General features: G+C 48.9%; 1 protein-coding gene across 1 annotated transcript in view; it reads right to left on the bottom strand.

Annotated features, from left to right (window-relative positions):
• The window catches only part of pipox (pipecolic acid oxidase), a 124811-nt gene that overhangs the window by 9140 nt on the left and 97075 nt on the right, over positions 1–18596 (bottom strand). Inside the window, exons 6-8 of the mRNA XM_038814279.1 lie at positions 15964–16113; positions 5107–5262; positions 2333–2408 (exon numbers count right to left, since the gene is read on the bottom strand). Of these exons, the coding sequence (XP_038670207.1) occupies positions 2333–2408; positions 5107–5262; positions 15964–16113 (382 nt within the window). The remainder of the gene's footprint in view (positions 1–2332; positions 2409–5106; positions 5263–15963; positions 16114–18596) is intronic.

The following is an 18596-nucleotide window of genomic DNA, read 5'->3' as shown; positions in this document are numbered from 1 at the left end:
GCCAGGCTCCGATGGCTGCAGCCCCTCCCCCCACCTCACTCCCGTTCACTGGCCGGTTTAAACCGGCCAGCGCGGAGGCCTCGCCCGGGTCCCTTTCCCCCTTGCCTGACCCTAGGAAAGCCCAGAAATCCCCTTTTAGCACACACACCCCGCATATCCACCTACACCCCAAAGAGCCCTCACTTCAAGTGCAAGTCCCATCACTTCCCTTGTCCAAATATATACAACGGGCGAAATTCTCCGACCCCCAGCAGGGTCGGAGAATCGCCTGGGGGTGCCTAAAATCCCGCCCCCGCTGTGGCAGAGATTCTCCGCCACCCGGGAAGTGGCGGGGGCAGGAATCTCGCCACTCCGATCGGAGAGGCCCCTGCGGCGATTCTCCGGCCCAGATGGGCTGAAGTCCCCACATCGCGCTACCGCTGCCGCTGACATCACTGCCGGTGCATGCGCGGACCGGCGAAAGCCTTTCGGCCAGCCCCACTGCCGGGGGCGCCGGTCTTCTGGTGGCAACCGCTCCGGCGCGGGGAGAATTCCTCACCTTTGGGGAGGCGCGGCCCCTGAGTGGTTGGCGCCACTCCCCTACTCCGGGACCCTCCGTCACGCCGGGTAGGGGAGAATACCGCCCAACATTGGCTACTTTAGCCCATACACCCGGACGCAGTGAAACAAAAAAGAAGAAAATACAGTCCTGAGATTACATCGGCACATGGCTATTTCTCAGTTCTGCCACAGTCCTTCTGCCTTCGCAAACTCCTCCGCTGCTTCCGCCGTTCCAAAATAAAAGTCCTTGAGCTTATAAGTCACCCTCAGCTTCGCTGTATATACAATGCCGCACTGCACCTTGCTGATGTACAGTGCCCTCTTCACCCGGTTGAAAGCAGCCTTCCTCCTCGCCAGCTCCACTGTAAAGTCCTGGTATACACGTATACCAGCTCCAGCCCACTGCACCACCCGCTTCTGCTTGGCCCAGCACAGGACCTTCTCCTCCACACTGTAGCTACGGAAGCACAGAGTCACTACCCTTGGCGGCTCACTCGCCTTTGGTACAGGCCTCCACCACCGATGAGCCCGATCCAGTTCATGTCGGGAGGGATCCTCCCCCTCCCCCAATAGCATAGCGGCAAAATACTCCGTCGGCCTCGGCCCTTCAACTCCTTCGGGCAGCGCCACAATCCTCAAATTCTGTCGCCTGGATCTGTTTTCCACGTCTTCCATTTTTCCTCGCAGATCCTTGTTAACCTCCATCTCCTTCCGCATCTCCTTCCCCATCGAGGCAAGTTGATCACCGTGCTGCGCCACCGTCTCCTCCACTACCTTCAGCGCCTCCCCTTGCGCCCGCACCTCCGCCATTGCATCCGCCACCGCCGTCGTCACTGGGGAAATTGCCTCCTCCACCAGCACACTCAAAACCTCCCTCATCTCCTTCCTCATCGACTCCAAGTGTTTACTGTCCGCGTGGAGTTTGCACATTCTCACCCTGTCTGTGTGGGTCTCACCCCCCACAATCCAAAGATGTGCAGGTCGGTGGATTGGCCAAATTTAATTCCCCTTAATTGGAAAAAAAATTTAAATTAAAAGACTTGAAAGTATCTGCAAAAATGAACCTTTTAATAATTGTGCAGTGGAACCAGATAATGCACCCACTAAAAGTTTATTTTAATAAAAAATTAAAAAGGTTGAGAGTGGCATTTTTTGGATCTTCTGCTGAAGGCTCCTTCCCCTACCCCCAACCTGCTGTGGCAGGTCCCCCGGCAGCGGGACAGGCCAGCTCCTCAGAACACCGGAGGCATCAGTGGGACTCGAAGATCCCGCCAATGATGAGCCATCTGCACTGCTGGAAAACAGGCCGCGTGGGGAAAATCATTCTGTCTCAGTCGCCATTGGCAACCTCAGTGTTGATGACACTGATCTTTTCCATTTAGCAATACAAAAGTAATCATAGAATTTACAGCGCAGAAGGAGGCCATTTGGCCCATCGAGTCTGCACCGGCCCTTGGGAAAGAGCACCCCACTTAAGCCCACACATCCACCCTATCCCCGTAACCCAGCAACCCCCACCTAACTTTTTTGGACACTAAGGGCAATTTATCGTGGTCAATCCACCTAACAGCACATCTCTGATCCGGAGCACCCGGAGGAAACCCATGCACACACGGGGAGAACGTGCAGACTCCAACAGACAGTGACCCAAGCCGGGAATCGAACCTGGAACGCTGTGAAGCAATTGTGCTAACCACTATGCTACCATGCTGCACTATGCTACCAAATCTTCCTAAAGAGAATGTATTTGTTGGAAGAAATGTACCCAGTTCATGAGTGTACCTGTACCGACCTGAGAATCCAGCTCCGATGATGATATTGCTGTGCTCTGGATGACGATCCAGAATGAAATCCTGATCCGGGGTAACCTATTAAATAAGGAAGTGAGGATCAGAGTATGAAAAGTAAAGCTTTTGATGCCATTTCTCCAGTCGGCCCAACCCATGTTTACTGATAAAGGAGCCAATTTGAACAGGGTCAATGCAGTTGAGGACCCAGGTGAATGGAAAACCATCTAGTCCCCCTCCAGCATGAGACCTGGGAGAATTTGCCTCCCAGTTTGTTGCAAATCATTCCTCTGAACATGGTAACAAATGCCAGCAGCCCAACAGGAGTGGGATTTTCGGCAGCAGGAGGTTATAGAACCCCTATAGTGCAGATAGAGGCCATTCGGCCTATCGAGTCTGCACCGACCCACTGAAGGAGTGCCTTATTCCCCATTCCCCCGCCCTATTCCCGTAATCCCACCTAACCTGCACATCCTCTGACAATAAGAGACAATTTAGCACGGCTAGTCCATCTAATCTGCACATCTCTGGACTGTGGGAGGAAACCAGAGCACCCGGATGAAACCCACAGAGACACAGGGAAAGCGTGCCACCTCCACAATCACCCAAGGCCGTTGTTGAACCCGCGTCCCTGGCGCTGTGAAGCAGCAGTTGCTAACCACTGTGTCACCTATTACGACTAGGGACTGGAAGAGGCAGTCACTGCCACTGAAGAACGTGATTTACAGGGATGCTGAGACAGGCATTCTGATCGGAGAACAGGACGTTGAAATTCCTATGCCTCCTCCCCCACTAGACCCCAACAGGTTTCATACATTTCAAAGTGCACATTTTTCCAGCCTCCAGATAAACCATAAATTTCAAAGTGACCTTTTCAAATGTTTTAAGTTTTTTACAGTTCTATTGTTTGAGGATTTCATGACGTGCCTAAATTCATTTCTAGGTGCAGATCAGTCTTGCATACAGGGGTGGACCAGAGATACAGAATAAAAAGATCTTTATTAATTGACAGCAACTAGAGTTTCCAAACTGAATGAGCTCACACTAACAAGGGCAGCACGGTAGCACAAGTGGCTTCACAGCGCCAGGGTCCCAGGTTCGATTCCCCGCTGGGTCACTGTCTGTGCGGAGTCTGCACGTTCTCCCCGTGTCTGCGTGGGTTTCCTCCGAATGCTCTGGTTTCCTCCCACAGTCCAAAGACGTGCAGGTTAGGTGGATTGAGAATGCTAAATTGCCCTTAGTGACCAAAAAGGTTAGGAGGGGTTATTGGGCTATGGGGATAGGGTGGAGGTGAGGGCTTAAGTGGGTTGGTGCAGACTCGATGGGCCGAATGGCCTCCTTTTGCACTGTATGTTTCCTGTTCTAATCAAGCATGTTGGTAACCATGAATAGCAGACCCTTAACACAGTTGAGCAGAGGCTGATTTCTTCAGTCTTTTCTCTGACTAAACTTTCATTACCGTTTGTTTATTTGGCACAAAATTATAACCTCAGGAAGCAAACCATTTCCCTCGAAACACAAGAATACATTCGGATTGCAATCCCTCACCCCGACTTAACCATAAATTAAGTCAGTGACATAGTACCACTGGATAACATTATTATTCACATGGGGTCGATCCAATGATTTTTATTTTGCTGAGGTTGAATCAATATTTCAGTGTTTTATAGCATCGTGCTTCTAACAGTTGATGTGATGCTGGTAAAAGTGAAATGGGGCATTGAATCAGCTTGAGGAAATGTCACTCAATTTTGCCAGCTTTATGATGACTACCATACAGCATCATGGACAATTAGAGATAAATCAAATGGATGAAGCGATGTCAAAATCCCTGAAAATGAAGCCCCAAGTTGATTCCAAATATCTTTTGAAACCCAAGGTTGAATTCTCACCCTTTGCTCACCTCCTCCCATCTGTTACTCATTACAATATACAAAATATTTTCAACAAAATGAGAATAAGGACAATCAGCTGTAGTAACGCCAAAGGGGCTGTTTAGCACATTGGGCTAAATTGTTGGCTTTGAAAGCAGACCAAGCAGGCCAGCAGCATGGTTTGATTCCCGTAACAGCCTCCCCGAACAGGCGCCGGAATGTGGCGACTAGGGGCTTTTCACAGTAACTTCATTGGAAGCCTACTCGTGACAATAAGCGATTTTCATTTTCAAAGGTATATTGACTAAAGGCTGAGGGAAACCAATATGATAACCTGAATGAGAAGAATATTTCTGCTAAATCATAGGAAACATATCAGAGATTTACTTACAACGCTGCAGGGAATATATTCAAGGGAATTGAGAGCCTAGCATGTATAATATTGTCCTTTTAATAACACAGGTAGTTATGCTACTGAGGAATTTAACAATGTAAATTCACAATTCTTTAGTATATTTAGAGACGATTATATCAAATTTATGCTTTGATGATAAATATAATTGTTCGTTTGAAGATTCAACATTAAAAGTAACAAGAATATTATTTTTGCATGAGTAATAATATTGGACGGGCATGCAGATCTTGAAGATCCCAACACTTCATGTGCTAATTTTATTCAAAGCTAGTATTCAAGCCCCATTGATGAAAGCTTCAACACAGCCTAAAACACCAGAAGCTGCTTTCACAGAGAGCGATTCTGAACAGACATTAATATTTATGAGAGATTATTCTTCCTTATTACAACTCAAAAGAAAATGGAAACTCAAAAATCAAAGAGATAGATTTCCAGTGCATTTTTTAAAACCTTTCCAGTCACTTGAAGGTAAGGAAAATGATGTTTTTACTGTATACATGCAGGATTCGACAATGGCAGGCTTTGGGTCCAAACCAGGAAACTCTTTGGGCAAGAAGTTGCTCAGAAGGTTTACGTCCTCCGAAGGTTGTTGAAATAGGATATCACGTTCATCTGGGTCAGCATCGCTGCCACTGTGGTAGCAGATCTAAACGGGGAATTGTTTTATGCAAGATTATGTTAATTTTCTCAACTTGTTATAGAATACATTTTATATAAACACACATACCTAAGCGTTCTTCATTTCCTTTTCCAAACCAAGGCACAATTTGTGCCACATTACCCATTGATTTCTGCGGTTGTGCGACCACATGTTCTATGAATTAGGCTGTAGCTCCTGCTCAAATTCATTTCCCTTTCAGCCCTTAAAGCTGGCAGAAGGAGGAGACCGTTATCCTGCCAGCACTGGCAATGCAGAATGAAATGTTTTATTAATTGTCGCTCCAAATTTAGTGCCCTGACTATGCTTTACAATAGGCGGCAAGAGCACAGTTATGTATCAAAATAATCACAAGCGTTTGTACGGTAATGAAAGAAATAAGACTCTAATGATTGTACCTCATTTCCATTCAAAAATGGATGGGGGGATGTCACGTGATGTGAGCACAAGAGTGGCTGACTCTGCTCATCTTTTAATCCATCTTTTCATCCTTGAGCACATTCCTTTTTTGTTGCGGTTTACATAATTTATACGAGTTCCGAGAATTTTTGGCCAGTGTTTCTGCAGGATGGAGCCGAGTTAGAATGTTTAAAATCCTTGTTTGTTTGTGGCGGCTTGGAAGGACTGGGGTGGGCCCCTGCCTTTGGTGGCACTGTTGCTATTGAGCGGGTGGCCGTCTAGACGGTGCGTCGACAGACGGCTGCCAACAAAGACGCAGGGAGCGATTCTCCGCCCCCCACGACGGGTCGGAGAATAGCGGGAGGGCCTTCCCGACATTTTTCCCGCCCTCCCGCTATTCTCCCCCCCCCCCCCCCCAACTCCCGACACGAATCGCTGCCGCCGTTTTTTTACGTCCGGCAGCGATTCACAGCTGATAGATGGGCCGAAGTCCCAGCCCTTTACGCTGTTTTTACGAACGGCAAACACACCTGGTCTGGCCATTCGTAAAAACAGCGGGAACAACTCGCTTTTTATAACCATGGCACCGATTGGCACGGCAGTACCACGGCCGTGCCAAGGGTGCCATGGGCCCGCGATCGGTGCCCGCGCACTATTTCTCCTTCCGCCGCCCCGCAGTATCCATTCGCGGGGCGGCTGAGGGGCATCCCGGCCCGCGCATACGCGGGTTTCGCGCAAATACGCGATGACGTCATCCTCGCATGCGCGGGTTGGAGTCTTCCAATCCGCGCGTCAGCCGGCGCTAACTCCGGCAAGCGGGCTTAACGAAATTCGTTAAGCCCGTGATGCCGGAGCTTACGGCGTCGGGCTGCTAGCCCCGACCGGGGACCAGAATCGGTTCCCGGTCGGGAAGGGGCGCGCTGACGCCAGCCTTACGATTTCTCCCGTTTTGGGAGAATCGCGCCCGCAGTTCTGGCTGGAAATCTCGGCTCTGAGGTACAGGAGGCAATGACGGCGCATGGGAGGGTTATTGCAATAGAGAGAGCACTGTCGCTGATGGGAGCCAACCTCCGTAGGTGTGAGTTCCTGCTGCATGGCTTGCTGTCCATCCTGATACAGTGTTGCTGGGTCCAGTTTCCGAGGTAAGGCATTGGAGAAGTTCCCAGCTGAGTTTGAGAATTGGATGCCATGTTTCGGGAATCTCTATCTGGAGGCTGGGCAAATTAAATTCAATGGAGCACACTTAATTTTGTCTTCTCGCCTGGGTTGGTGTGACATTATAACCACTTTTCCGGTGTTATCCTGTTCTGGACGTCGGTCGTGAGGGGTTGGAAGTGGCCGAGCCGCTCTAATCATTCCCCTCCTGCCTGGAGTGTAGGTTGTTGACTGCGTGGGTCTGGTGAGACGGCATGGTGGAAGTCATGGTCCCTCATGATTCGATCGTCAAAATCTTTGAGAGACCCTGACAATCCTCATTGATCATGATCCTGCTTCATCCTTGATTTTGACCTTTGTGCGCCAGTGAAGACAGCTTGTTCCTGAGGACTCTTGCATTTCTGCATCTCAGTCATGGGCGCGATCGAAGAACCACATTGCACCCGACTCAGTGACGCAACAAAGCCGTTAAATCTCGCGAGAGGCCTCACACTGCAGTCCCTTAGACAGGCAGCAGCACCTTGATCCAATCCAGCCCTCAGTCCTCATCTAAGTGAGAGATCTCATAAAAGCCTTTCACTCATCAATCACTATCATTGTGGAGAATCCTGCTTTCCGCATGAATGGGTCACATTTTGTTCCAGTAATTTAACATTGGACGGGATTTCCCAGCTGCACCAAAGGCCCCCCCCCCAACCCGGTGATGGGAGGGACAAAATGGTGTAGACCGGATGATCCTGCCAGCGGCCAATGGTGAGCCACCTCTGCTGCCCGAAAAAAACTGCGGAGTGGGAGGGGCTTGGCAAATCCCGCTCAGCGAGCGCTTGGCCTGATACTGAAATTGCAATAACCATACCGCTTCCAATAGAGGAGCTTTCAATGTTTTGGGTCACGATAAAATAGTTCCCTTCCTCGAGGAGAATCCTGCTCACTGGCACACTGCTGGAAAACCAGCAAAGTGCTCGTGCTCCGCCTCCAGACTGCTCAAATGGAAATAATTTTCATTGTTCTGAGTTAGGTGTGGCATTTCTTTTCAACAGGCCTTTTGAATTACTGGGGGTGGATAGGCCAAACCCAGTGGAAGGCGACTATTTTATAATGACCAAAACCATTGAGAGCTCCTCTACTGGTCAGAAATGGTTATTCAATAAAACCCAATGCTCATTGATTCGCTGTTAGATTGCTGGAGCAAAATGTGACCTATTCAAGCCTAAAGCTACCCTCAGAGATCAAGCAATAACACTCCATGGACACGAGACATCAGCCATTCCCAGCACTTATCCTAAGGCATTTTTGTTGATTTCTACATTCAGGATAGGAGCAACCTTCTACATTTAGTACCTAATTATCAAGTTGTCTCTGCATATGTATAGCCTAAGTGAGAGTGTAAAATGGTCCTTTCTATGCACTATGTATAAGTTTATAGAGATCAAGTGCCTTGGCATGATTCCCTCGCTACAGATGGTTTGCTTCCTTCCAGATAGCACATGTAGTAAATCTTCTCCAATGGGCCCAAATTCCAACCTGAGAAAAGTTTCATTTAATTCTTTCATGGAAAATGGGTGTAGCTGGCAGAGCCAGCATTTGTTGCCCATCCCTTCATGGCTAGTATGAGGTGACATTTTTATATCCCACACCAATTATGTTTATTGCCCTTCTGAGTGAAACAGTCAATTTGGTGTCACAGTTTGAAAAAGAACCTGACTCCAAAATGAGGTGAGGCTTCCTAACTCATTTCCATTCAGGATCCCAGCGACTGATAGTCTGAGGGCTTTCATTTTATCGTTCTGTACTGAGTTTAAACAGCAATCCCAGGCAGAATAGAAGTGTTCAAAGTCAGCCCCTTTAACGGGGTAGCACAGTGGTTAGTACTGTTGGTTCACAGCCCCAGGGTCCCAGGTTCGATTCCCCACTGGGTCACTGTCTGTGCGGAGTTTGCATGTTCTCCCCGTGTCTGCGTGTGTTTCCTCCGGGAGCTCCGGTTTCCTCCCACAAGTTCCGAAAGACGTGCTTTTAGTTAATTTAGACATTCTAAATTCTCCCTCCGTGTACCCGAACAGGCACTGGAATGTGGCGACTAGGGGCTTTTCACAGTAACTTGCAGTGTTAATGTAAGCCTACTTGTGACAATAAACATAGAACATAGAACATGCAGAAGGAGGCCATTCGGCCTATCGAGTCTGCACCAACCCACTTAAGCTCTCACTTCCACCCTATCCCCGTAACTCAATAACCCCTCCTAACCTTTTTGGCCACTAAGGGCAATTTATCATGTCCAATCCACCTAACCTGCACATCTTGGACTGTGGGAGGAAACCGAAGCACACCCGAAGGAAACCCACGCAGATGCGGGGAAAACAAGCAGACTGCGCTCAATGACCCAGTGGGGAATCAAACCTGGGACCCTGGTGCTGTGAAGCCACAGTGCTAGCCACTTGTGCTACTGTGCTGCCCCAGGATTATTATTATAACGCTTTAACGTCCAGTATTTTCAATGGCAATTCAGGTACATTTTGCGACACACATCCAAAAATGCGCACATATTCATATAAAATTACACTAATCAGCCCCATGGTGCTTATATACAGGTAACCAAGAACAAAAGTAGTCTTCAGGTGACTTTAGATTAGATGGTTGGGAATAATTGATAATTTTGTATCATTCTTAAATATTATTTGTAGTTTGATTGCAATATGGGAAGCAAAGTTATATTCGTTGGAGCTTAGGAATCTTTGGACAGACCTGGTGGCATTAAACTGAAGCCATTTGGCACCACGCCAGTGGGGGTGGAAGGTGTACATGAAACATGTCAAGTTGTGTGTGTCTGGTTCCAATATAAAAGCAGACACAAGAATTTATAGTGTGAGAGGTTGGCAGGAGGGTTATAAGCGTGTGAGAACAGGGAGTAGAGTTTTGTTGACAGGAAGTCTGCATAGATGTAAGATTTTTTACAAATTTTACATATATATTTATTGCTCCCTCAATGAGGAGGTTAAAATATTCAGGGTTCAAAATTTGAAGCTGGATTTTATTTCTCTGACTAAACCATAAGTCTGCAGCTTGTTGACACTTTCTCATTTCATAGGTTGATGTTGTTTGTACTGGCAGTACGTGCCAATGTTGCTGCTCTTGGAACTATTGTTTCACTATTGCTTAATGTGGGACGTGGCACAATTTTTTTAGTCAATTTCTAGGAAGACCGTTCACTGGAAAACAACCAATCTCTGACAATTTGGTTTGTTTAATCATCGTACACTATGAAAGCACGTGTAAACTCTTCCAAAAAGACTATTCCCCTCACTATGCAGGCTGCTGTACTCCGGAGCAAAATAAACACTACGGGCGTGATTCTCCAGCCTCGTTACGCTCTCGTGAAGCGTAATGAGGCCGATGAATAGCGGGAAAGGCCAAAAGCACAATCCATGGCAGGCGCCAAACAGTTGCGAAGCAACCGGCTCGCTCCCCGAGGCAAAATCAGGATTGCGCATAGTGTAGTGAGAAAACAATTATCACCACTTAAGCCCCATTGCCATAAAATTAATGAGAGCGACCCCATATGCAACAGCCTGCCATTATTCAGCAGCCTCCCCAGCAAGTGCTCACACTGGTGCCGATTAGTACTCCTTTTGAAAAGCGGGAACACGGTGGGAGAGCTTCTGTGGGGAGCATGGGGGTGAGTAGCTGTCTCTGCTCACAGGCAGAGAGCCTGGGGGTGCTGGGCTTGCCACCCCAGTGCTCGGTGGGGAACCCTCCGCAGGAGTGGGCTGTCATGGTGGGGGAGGGGTGCGCTGGGAAGATGGGCACAGCGCCCTTCCTACTGCATTCCTCCCGCAATGCAGTAGGAAGTGACAGAATCATCATAATGGTTTTGTGAAAAGGTGTTCAATGTGCTGTACAAACCCATCCCCGATGGTGCCGCCCCTCCCAACCCCCTCTCCACCCCCTACCTACTCCTCCAACCTCTCCCCCTCAGTGGCACTCCTAGCTCTACCACTACGTCTTGGTGTTTCTCAAGATGCACATCTGAGGTGGAGGCAGTCGTCTGCTTACCACATCCTGTGGCCTTCGATGCCCTTGGCAGGTGTCCTCTGGGGCCTAAGAGCACCGTGCTTCCCTGTCCCATGTGCTGACTGTGAGATGCGACCTCATCAGAGGGGTGGAACTCGGGAGCTGGTGCCCACAGATGCCACTCCATGGGACGGGTCTGGGTTGGCACCCGGCACACCCCCCTCCCGATCGATGCCCATGGAGCCCTGGGGTTCACCTTGGGACAGAGGGGTAGCTGGATCAAGCACCGGCTGCCCCTGCATTCTCTGGCTCTGCCAGCCCTGGCGGCTCCCCATGATCTGCACCATCTTGTCGATGAGCATCAGCAGCAGCAGTGTGGTGATCACCAGACTGTGCTCCAGAAGCCTGTTCACTAACATGTCCCACTGAGGTGCGTATATCTGCGCTGGTGGGGATGACAGCTGTCCTCCGAGGTGTTCTCAGAATCAGGAGAGGGGACCGCCCGGGATAGGCCGGCTCCTTCAGCTGGAGGACCTGCAGGAGAATGGACAGTGGGAGGGATGAGTCAGTCAGCAAGGTAATAACAACTAATGTTTGACAGGTCCCCTGGGACCCTTCTTGGCTTCCACGGCGTCTAGGAGCCTCCCCAGGTCAGCGTCCCCGAACCTTGGGGCTGGTCTCCTCGGCAGCATTGTTGCGAACTGGCTGGGGTTGGCTGAGCAAGTGCAGTTCAAGTGCTGCCCGATCTTGTTAGCTGGGGGCTGGCGAGCCCAGTCCTGGCAAATCAGCTGGCGAGCCATAATTTGTGGCGAGACGCCCATGAGGCCTCATTAAGTGGACCAAATAATGTTGAATAGCATTGCCAGCCTCACTGAGCCAATCCCACCCGCCACCATGCTTAGAAATATTTTCAGAGAATTGCGCCCTGCAATTATATAGAAGCATACAAATGTGTTCAAGAGCCACTAAACAAAATTCATAATCAGAGTATTTGATAGCACAGGCATGATACGGTGATTCTCAGACCTATAAGAGACCAGTATAATGGTTAAAATCTTGCAATAAAGACTACAAAATAGAAGATGGATTATTTATGTTACAGACACACGCATTCACATCCATTTTGATTTCAATGTAATAACGGCTGTGCATTTGTACTCGTTTCTATTCCCTGCAGCTTTACAATTTTTATGAACACATTTGCAGAGAATCTCTCAGCCCAATCAATCTCAGAATTATAATCAAAAGTTGGCTGTAATTTAAATTGCAATTCATAACTTTTATTTATACAGCACCCTTCATGTGCTAAAACATCCCATGATGCTTCACTGGAGCATTATGAAGCAAAAATTAGACATTGATTTTAAGGATGAGATTCTTTTTTTTTTGAAAATATTTTTATTGAGTTTTTAACATTTTATTCACAAGTAACAGCTAAACAATAAAGCATATATCAACAATCTCAACAAACCGTACCAACCAATAACAACCCCTCCTAGCAATTATTTCCTCCCCCCGCCCCAATAGAACTCCCACGAACAGCTAACAGTGACCAGATCCTTGAATTGCAAAGTAAACAAACGGCATCTGTGATAGAATCCATCAATCGCTCTCCTCATTGTGAACTTTAAAAAAAAATCTTTATTCTCCTCATTTTCAACATTTTCATCAATAAACAACCAAAGAAAAAAACAAACAAAAACAAACACAGTAACAATCCCCCACACACAAACCGCACCCCTGCTCAATATACAGACCCAAACATCCACCCGTACATTACAGGTAAAAAACACAAATTAACAATCAATCCGTAAACAGTGTAACCGAAAGCAACAATACCGCCGACCCCCCCTTCCTGCCGACCCCCCCCCCCCCCCCCCCACCTTCCCCACCCCCTCCCTAATGTTCAATGGCAACCAATTCTCGGAAGTGCATAATAAACAGCCCCCATGAATTGTGAAACCCTTCCTTCACCCCCTTCAGTTGAGACTTCACTTTCCTGAGAGTCAAAGAAATTCAAGTAGGTCTCCCCGCCGCTGCCGAGCCATGTCACAGGATGAAGAAGCTGACCTCCACCCAAACAGGACCCGCCTACGGGCAATCGGCAAGGCAAAGGCTAACATCTGCCCCCCGCACCCGCCTGCCACCCGAGCCGGTCCGACCCCTCGAAAAGGGCCTCTGGGGGCCCTGGTTCCAAGTTCACGAGCACTATCGAGGTGAGTTGATCATTGTGTTGTGAGAAAGCCTCTTCCACTTCCTTCAGTTTCTCACAATACCCCCGCACCTCGGCCGATGTCCTCGACACCGCCGCCTTCACTGGGGCAATCGCCTCCTACACCTTCAATGCTGCCATTGATTCCTTCCTCATCACCTCCATGTGCTTTGCAAACTGTTTTTCAAGTTCCACAGCCAACACCTCGGTCATCTTTTCAGCGGTGAACAGTGCGGGGCCCCACCCAGCAACCCAGCCTCGGCCATCCTTCCAGTTGCTGAGCCGACCCTTCCGCTCGACGGCGAATCTTCATTCGGCCCCTTCTCCATGGCAGCTTTCCTTTGGCTTTTGGACATCCTTCTTCCTCACGTCTTCCTGCACTTATTTTTCTTTTTTCTCCTCCTTTTTCACATTTTCTCCCAAATTTACACACACCAACAGTAAACAATAATCAGTAACAAATATGTCAATCCCCATATCAATAACAACAATCCCATCCTCCCACCAACCCCCAAACATTAGCTCGCATGTTCACATAAACAAATGACAAAATGGAATCAGGAATCACCCATAGTCACCATTAACACACAGTCCCCCTCCCTCTAACCCTCCCAACCACCCCCACACCCCAACTAATGTTCGATGTTATCCAGTTCTTAAAAGTGCATAATGAATAATGCCCATGAATTGTAGAACCCCTCCATCCGTCCCCTCAGTTCAAACTTAACCTTCTCAAGAGTCAAGAATTCCAACAGGTCCCCCCGCTACACCAGGACACAGGGCGGAGAGGTTGCTCTCCATCCCATCAGGATCCGCCTTCGGGCGATCAATGAGGCGAAGGCGACAACATCTGCTTCCGCACCCATTGCCAACCTCGGCTGGTCCGACACAGCAAATATGGCCTCCAGGGGACCTGGGTCCAGTTTTATGTGCACCACTTTAGAGATTACCCTAAAAACCTCCTTCCAGTTATCCTCCAGCTTTGGACAGGACCAAAACATATCCACGTGATTTGCCCCCCCCCCCCCCAACAACGTTCACACACATCTTCTACCCCTTCAAAGAATCGGCTCATCCTCGCCCTCGTGAGGGGTGCTCTGTACACCACCTTCAGCTGTTTCAGCCCCAACCTCGTGTACGAGGTGGAGGCGTTCACTCTCCGGAGCACCTCTCACCAGAACCCCTGCTCCATATCCTCTCCCAACTCTTCCTCCCACTTTGCTTTGATCCCTTCCAGTGGTGCCTTCTCCTCTTCCAAAATAGCTCCGTAAACCACCGACACTACCCCCTTCTCCAGTCCCCCTGTCGTCAGCACCTCCTCCAGCAATGTGGAGGCCTGCTCCACCGGGAAGCTCTGTATCTCCTTTCTGGCAAAATCTTGAACCTGCATGTATCTAAACATTTCCCCTGCTCCAGCCCATACATTAAGATCTGGAAGAAAGAACTGAGGGCACTGTTGCTAAGTTTGCAGATAATACGAAGATATGGAGAGGGACAGGTTGTGTTAAGGAAGCAGGGAGGCTTCAGAAGTACTTTCCAGGCTAGGAAAGTGGGCAAAGAAGTGGCAGATAGAATACAATGTGGAAATGTGTGAGGTTTTGCACTTTGGTCGGAAGAAAAGAGGCATAGACTATTCTCCAAATGGGGAACAGCTTTGGAAATCTGAAGCACAAAGGGACATTGGATTCCTAGTTCAGGATTCTCTTCAGGTTAACGTGCAGGTTCAGTTAGAAGTTAGGAAGGCAAATGCAATGTTAGCATTCATGGCAAGAGGGCTAGAATACAAGTGCAGGGATGTACTGTTAAGCCTGTACAAGGCTCTGGTCAGACCACATTTGAAATAATGTGAACAGTTTTGGGCCTCATATCTAAGGAAGGATATGCTGGCCTTGGAAAGGGTTCAGAGGCGGTTCACAAGAATGATGCCTGGAATGAAGGGCTTGTCATATGAGGAGCAGTTGGGTACTCTGGGTCTGTACTCGTTGGAGTTTAGAAGCTTCTAATTAAAACTTACAGAATACGGAGAAGCCTAGATACAGTGGACGTGGAGAAGATGTTTCCACTGGTAGCAAAGACTAGAACCCAATGGCACAGCCTAAGAAAAAGGGACAAATCTTTAAAACAAAGATGAGGAGGAATTTCTTCAGCCAGAGGGTGGTGAATCTGTGGAACTCTTTCCCGTAGAAGGCTGTGGAGGCCAAGTCACTGAATGTCTTTAAGATAGAGATAGATAGGTTCTTGATCAATAAGGGGATCAGGGGTTATGGGGAGAAGGCAGGAGAATGGGGATGAGAAAATATCAGCCGTGATTGAATGGCGGAGCAGACTCGATGGGCCGACAGGCCTAGTTTTGCTCCTATATCTTTATGATTTTATGTTCTTAGAAATTGCAGCTCCAAGTACACTCAAGGAGCTCAACACCATCCAGGAAAAAGTAGCCCACTTGATTACTACCCTTTCTACAAACATTCAATCCCTCCACCACTGACGAACAGTGGCAGTGGTATGTGCCATCTACAATTTGCACTGCAGGTGCTTACCGAGGTCCTTAGCCAGCATCTTCCAAACCCATGACCACTACCATCTAGAAAGACAAGCGCAGTAGATACCTGGCAACACCACCATGTGGAGGTTCCCCTCTTAGCCACTCACATCGTGACTTGGAAATATGTTGCCGCACCATCACTGTCCCTGGGTCAAAGATCTAGAATTCCCTCCCTAATAGCACTGTGGGTGCGCCTACACCTTAGGGACTGCAGCGGTTCAAGAAGACAGCTCATCACCACCTTCCCGCGAGCAATAAATTCTGGTATAGCCAGTGATGCCCACATTCCGTAAATGAATTTAAAAAAATACATATATATATATATATACACGTTCACAACAGAGTAGAGGCATAATCTCCATGTACATACCTTCATTAGTCCTGGATATTCATTAGAAGGAAGTCCATAGATATGATGTTGAACTGAGCCAAGAATTCTTATAAAGCAAGGAAAACCCTTGTGAATTCCATACGTTCCAGGGACTTTCTCCTTCCAGTAACAAACAACGATCCTCAGTGTCTGACAAGATTATTAAATCAACAGGTAAAAGGGTAATTTAAATCAAAGAGAAAGCTCTCCTGTGTTACACACAATACAGTAAATGTTCCAAGGCAATGTTTCACCCGAGTGAGTGACCAATAACTCAGAAGTGACAAAGAAGTGAGAGAGTAATGTATGTCTTTTATAGTAAAATACAGTGTGGTGGAACAGCATTGCCAGATATAATGGAACCTGATGCAACCTTAATTGAAATGAAAAATGAAAATCGCTTATTGTCACAAGTAGGCTTCAAATGAAGTTACTGTGAAAAGCCCCTAGTCGCCACATTCCGGCGCCTGTTCGGGGAGGCTGTTACGGGAATCGAACCGTGCTGCTGGCTTGCCTTAGTCTGCTTTCAAAAGCCAGCAATTTAGCCCAGTGAGCTAAACAGCCCCTAGTTACAGGTAACCCTGGAGATGGAAGCACTTCTTCATGTAATGTACAAGGTATTGGTACTCAGCTGAAACACTACTAGATGTCAGGCCTTTTACACTGATGTAGATAACAGAAGAGATTATTTTAATATAATAAAGTCAGAAATGCTGTATAAACCTAGCAGGTCTAGCAGCATCTGTAGGGAGAGAGGTAAGAGTTAACATTTTGAGTCTAACATGACTCTTCTACAGACAGGTTGGTTCGTGGCAACGAGGTCCCTCACCGTCTCATCGCGCCTCCTCAGGCTTCCTCCCACCCAGAGAAGGAGTATATAATATCCCAAAAACATCAATTTCTGGAGGTGACAAATCAGTAAACTATTGAACTCCTACAATGCAGGAGACTGTTCGGCCCATCAAGTCTGCACGGACCAGTTAATGGTGACTATGGGTGATTCCGGATTCCTTTTTGTCATTTGTTTATGTTAACATGCTGGTTAATGTTTGGGGTTTGGTGGGAGGATGGGATCATTGTTATTGATATGGAGATTGACATTAGATTCGATACTGATTATTGTTGGTGGGTGCAAATTTGGGAGAAAATGTGAAAAAGGAGAATAAAAATATATATTTTTTAAAGTCTGCACCGAGCCTCTCAGAGAGCACCCTACCTAGGCCCAATCCCCTGCCCTATCCCCGTCTGAGAGAGCACCCTACCTAGGCCCTATCACCGTCTGAGAGAGCACCCTACCTAGGCCCAATCCCCTGCCCTATCCCCGTCTGAGAGAGCACCCTACCTAGGCCCAATCCCCTGCCCTATCCCCGTCTGAGAGAGCACCCTACCTAGGCCATATCCCCGTCTGAGAGAGCACCCTACCTAGGCCCAATCCCCTGCCCTATCCCCGTCTGAGAGAGTACTCTACCTAGGCCCAATCCCCTGCCCTATCCCCGTCTGAGAGAGCACCCTACCTAGGCCCAATCCCCTGCCCTATCCCCATCTGAGAGAGCACCCTACCTAGGCCCAATCCCCTGCCCTATCCCCGTCTGAGAGAGCACCCTACCTAGGCCCAGTCACCTGCCCTATCCCTGTCTGAGAGAGCACCCTACCTAGGCACAATCCCCTGCCCTATCCCCGTCTGTGAGAGCACCCTACCTAGGCCCAATCCCCTGCCCTATCCCCGTCTGAGAGAGCACCCTACCTAGGCCCAATCCCCTGCCCTATCCCTGTCTGAGAGAGCACCCTACCTAGGCCCAATCCCCTGCCCTATCCCCGTCTGAGAGAGCACCCTACCTAGGCCCAATCCCCTGCCCTATCCCCGTCTGAGAGAGCACCCTACCTAGGCCCAATCCCTTGCCCTATCCCCGTCTGAGAGAGCACCCTACCTAGGCCCTAACCCCGTCTGAGAGAGCACCTTACCTAGGCCCAATCCCCTGCCCTATCCCCGTCTGAGAGAGCACCCTACCTAGGCCCAATCCCCTGTCCTATCCCCGTCTGAGAGAGCACCCTACCTAGGCCCAATCCCCTGCCCTATCCCCGTCTGAGAGAGCACCCTACCTAGGCCATATCCCCGTCTGAGAGAGCACCCTACCTAGGCCCAATCCCCTGCCCTATCCCCGTCTGAAAGAGTGCCCTACCTAGGCCCAATCCCCTGCCCTATCCCCGTCTGAGAGAGCATCCTACCTAAGCCCAATCACCTGCCCTATCCCTGTCTGAGAGAGCACCCTACCTAGGCCCTATCCCCGTCTGAGAGAGCACCCTACCTAGGCCCAATCCCCTGCCCTAACCCCGTCTGAGAGAGCACCCTACCTAGGCCCAATCCCCTGCCCTATCCCCGTCTGAGAGAGCACCCTACCTAGGCCCAATCCCCTGCCCTATCCCCGTCTGAGAGAGCACCCTACCTAGGCCCAATCCCCTGCCCTATCCCCGTCTGAGAGAGCACCCTACCTAGGCCCAATCCCCTGCCCTATCCCCGTAACCTCATAACCCCACCTAACCTGCACATCCCTGGACATTAAGTGGCAATTTAGCGCGGCCAATCCACCTAACCTGCACACATTTGGGCTGTGGGAGGAAACCGGAGCACCTGG

The sequence above is a fragment of the Scyliorhinus canicula genome, chromosome 12 (assembly GCF_902713615.1).
Source record: "Scyliorhinus canicula chromosome 12, sScyCan1.1, whole genome shotgun sequence".
NCBI classification, from domain to species: domain Eukaryota; kingdom Metazoa; phylum Chordata; class Chondrichthyes; order Carcharhiniformes; family Scyliorhinidae; genus Scyliorhinus; species Scyliorhinus canicula.
This window is presented reverse-complemented; position numbering and strand designations above follow the sequence as displayed.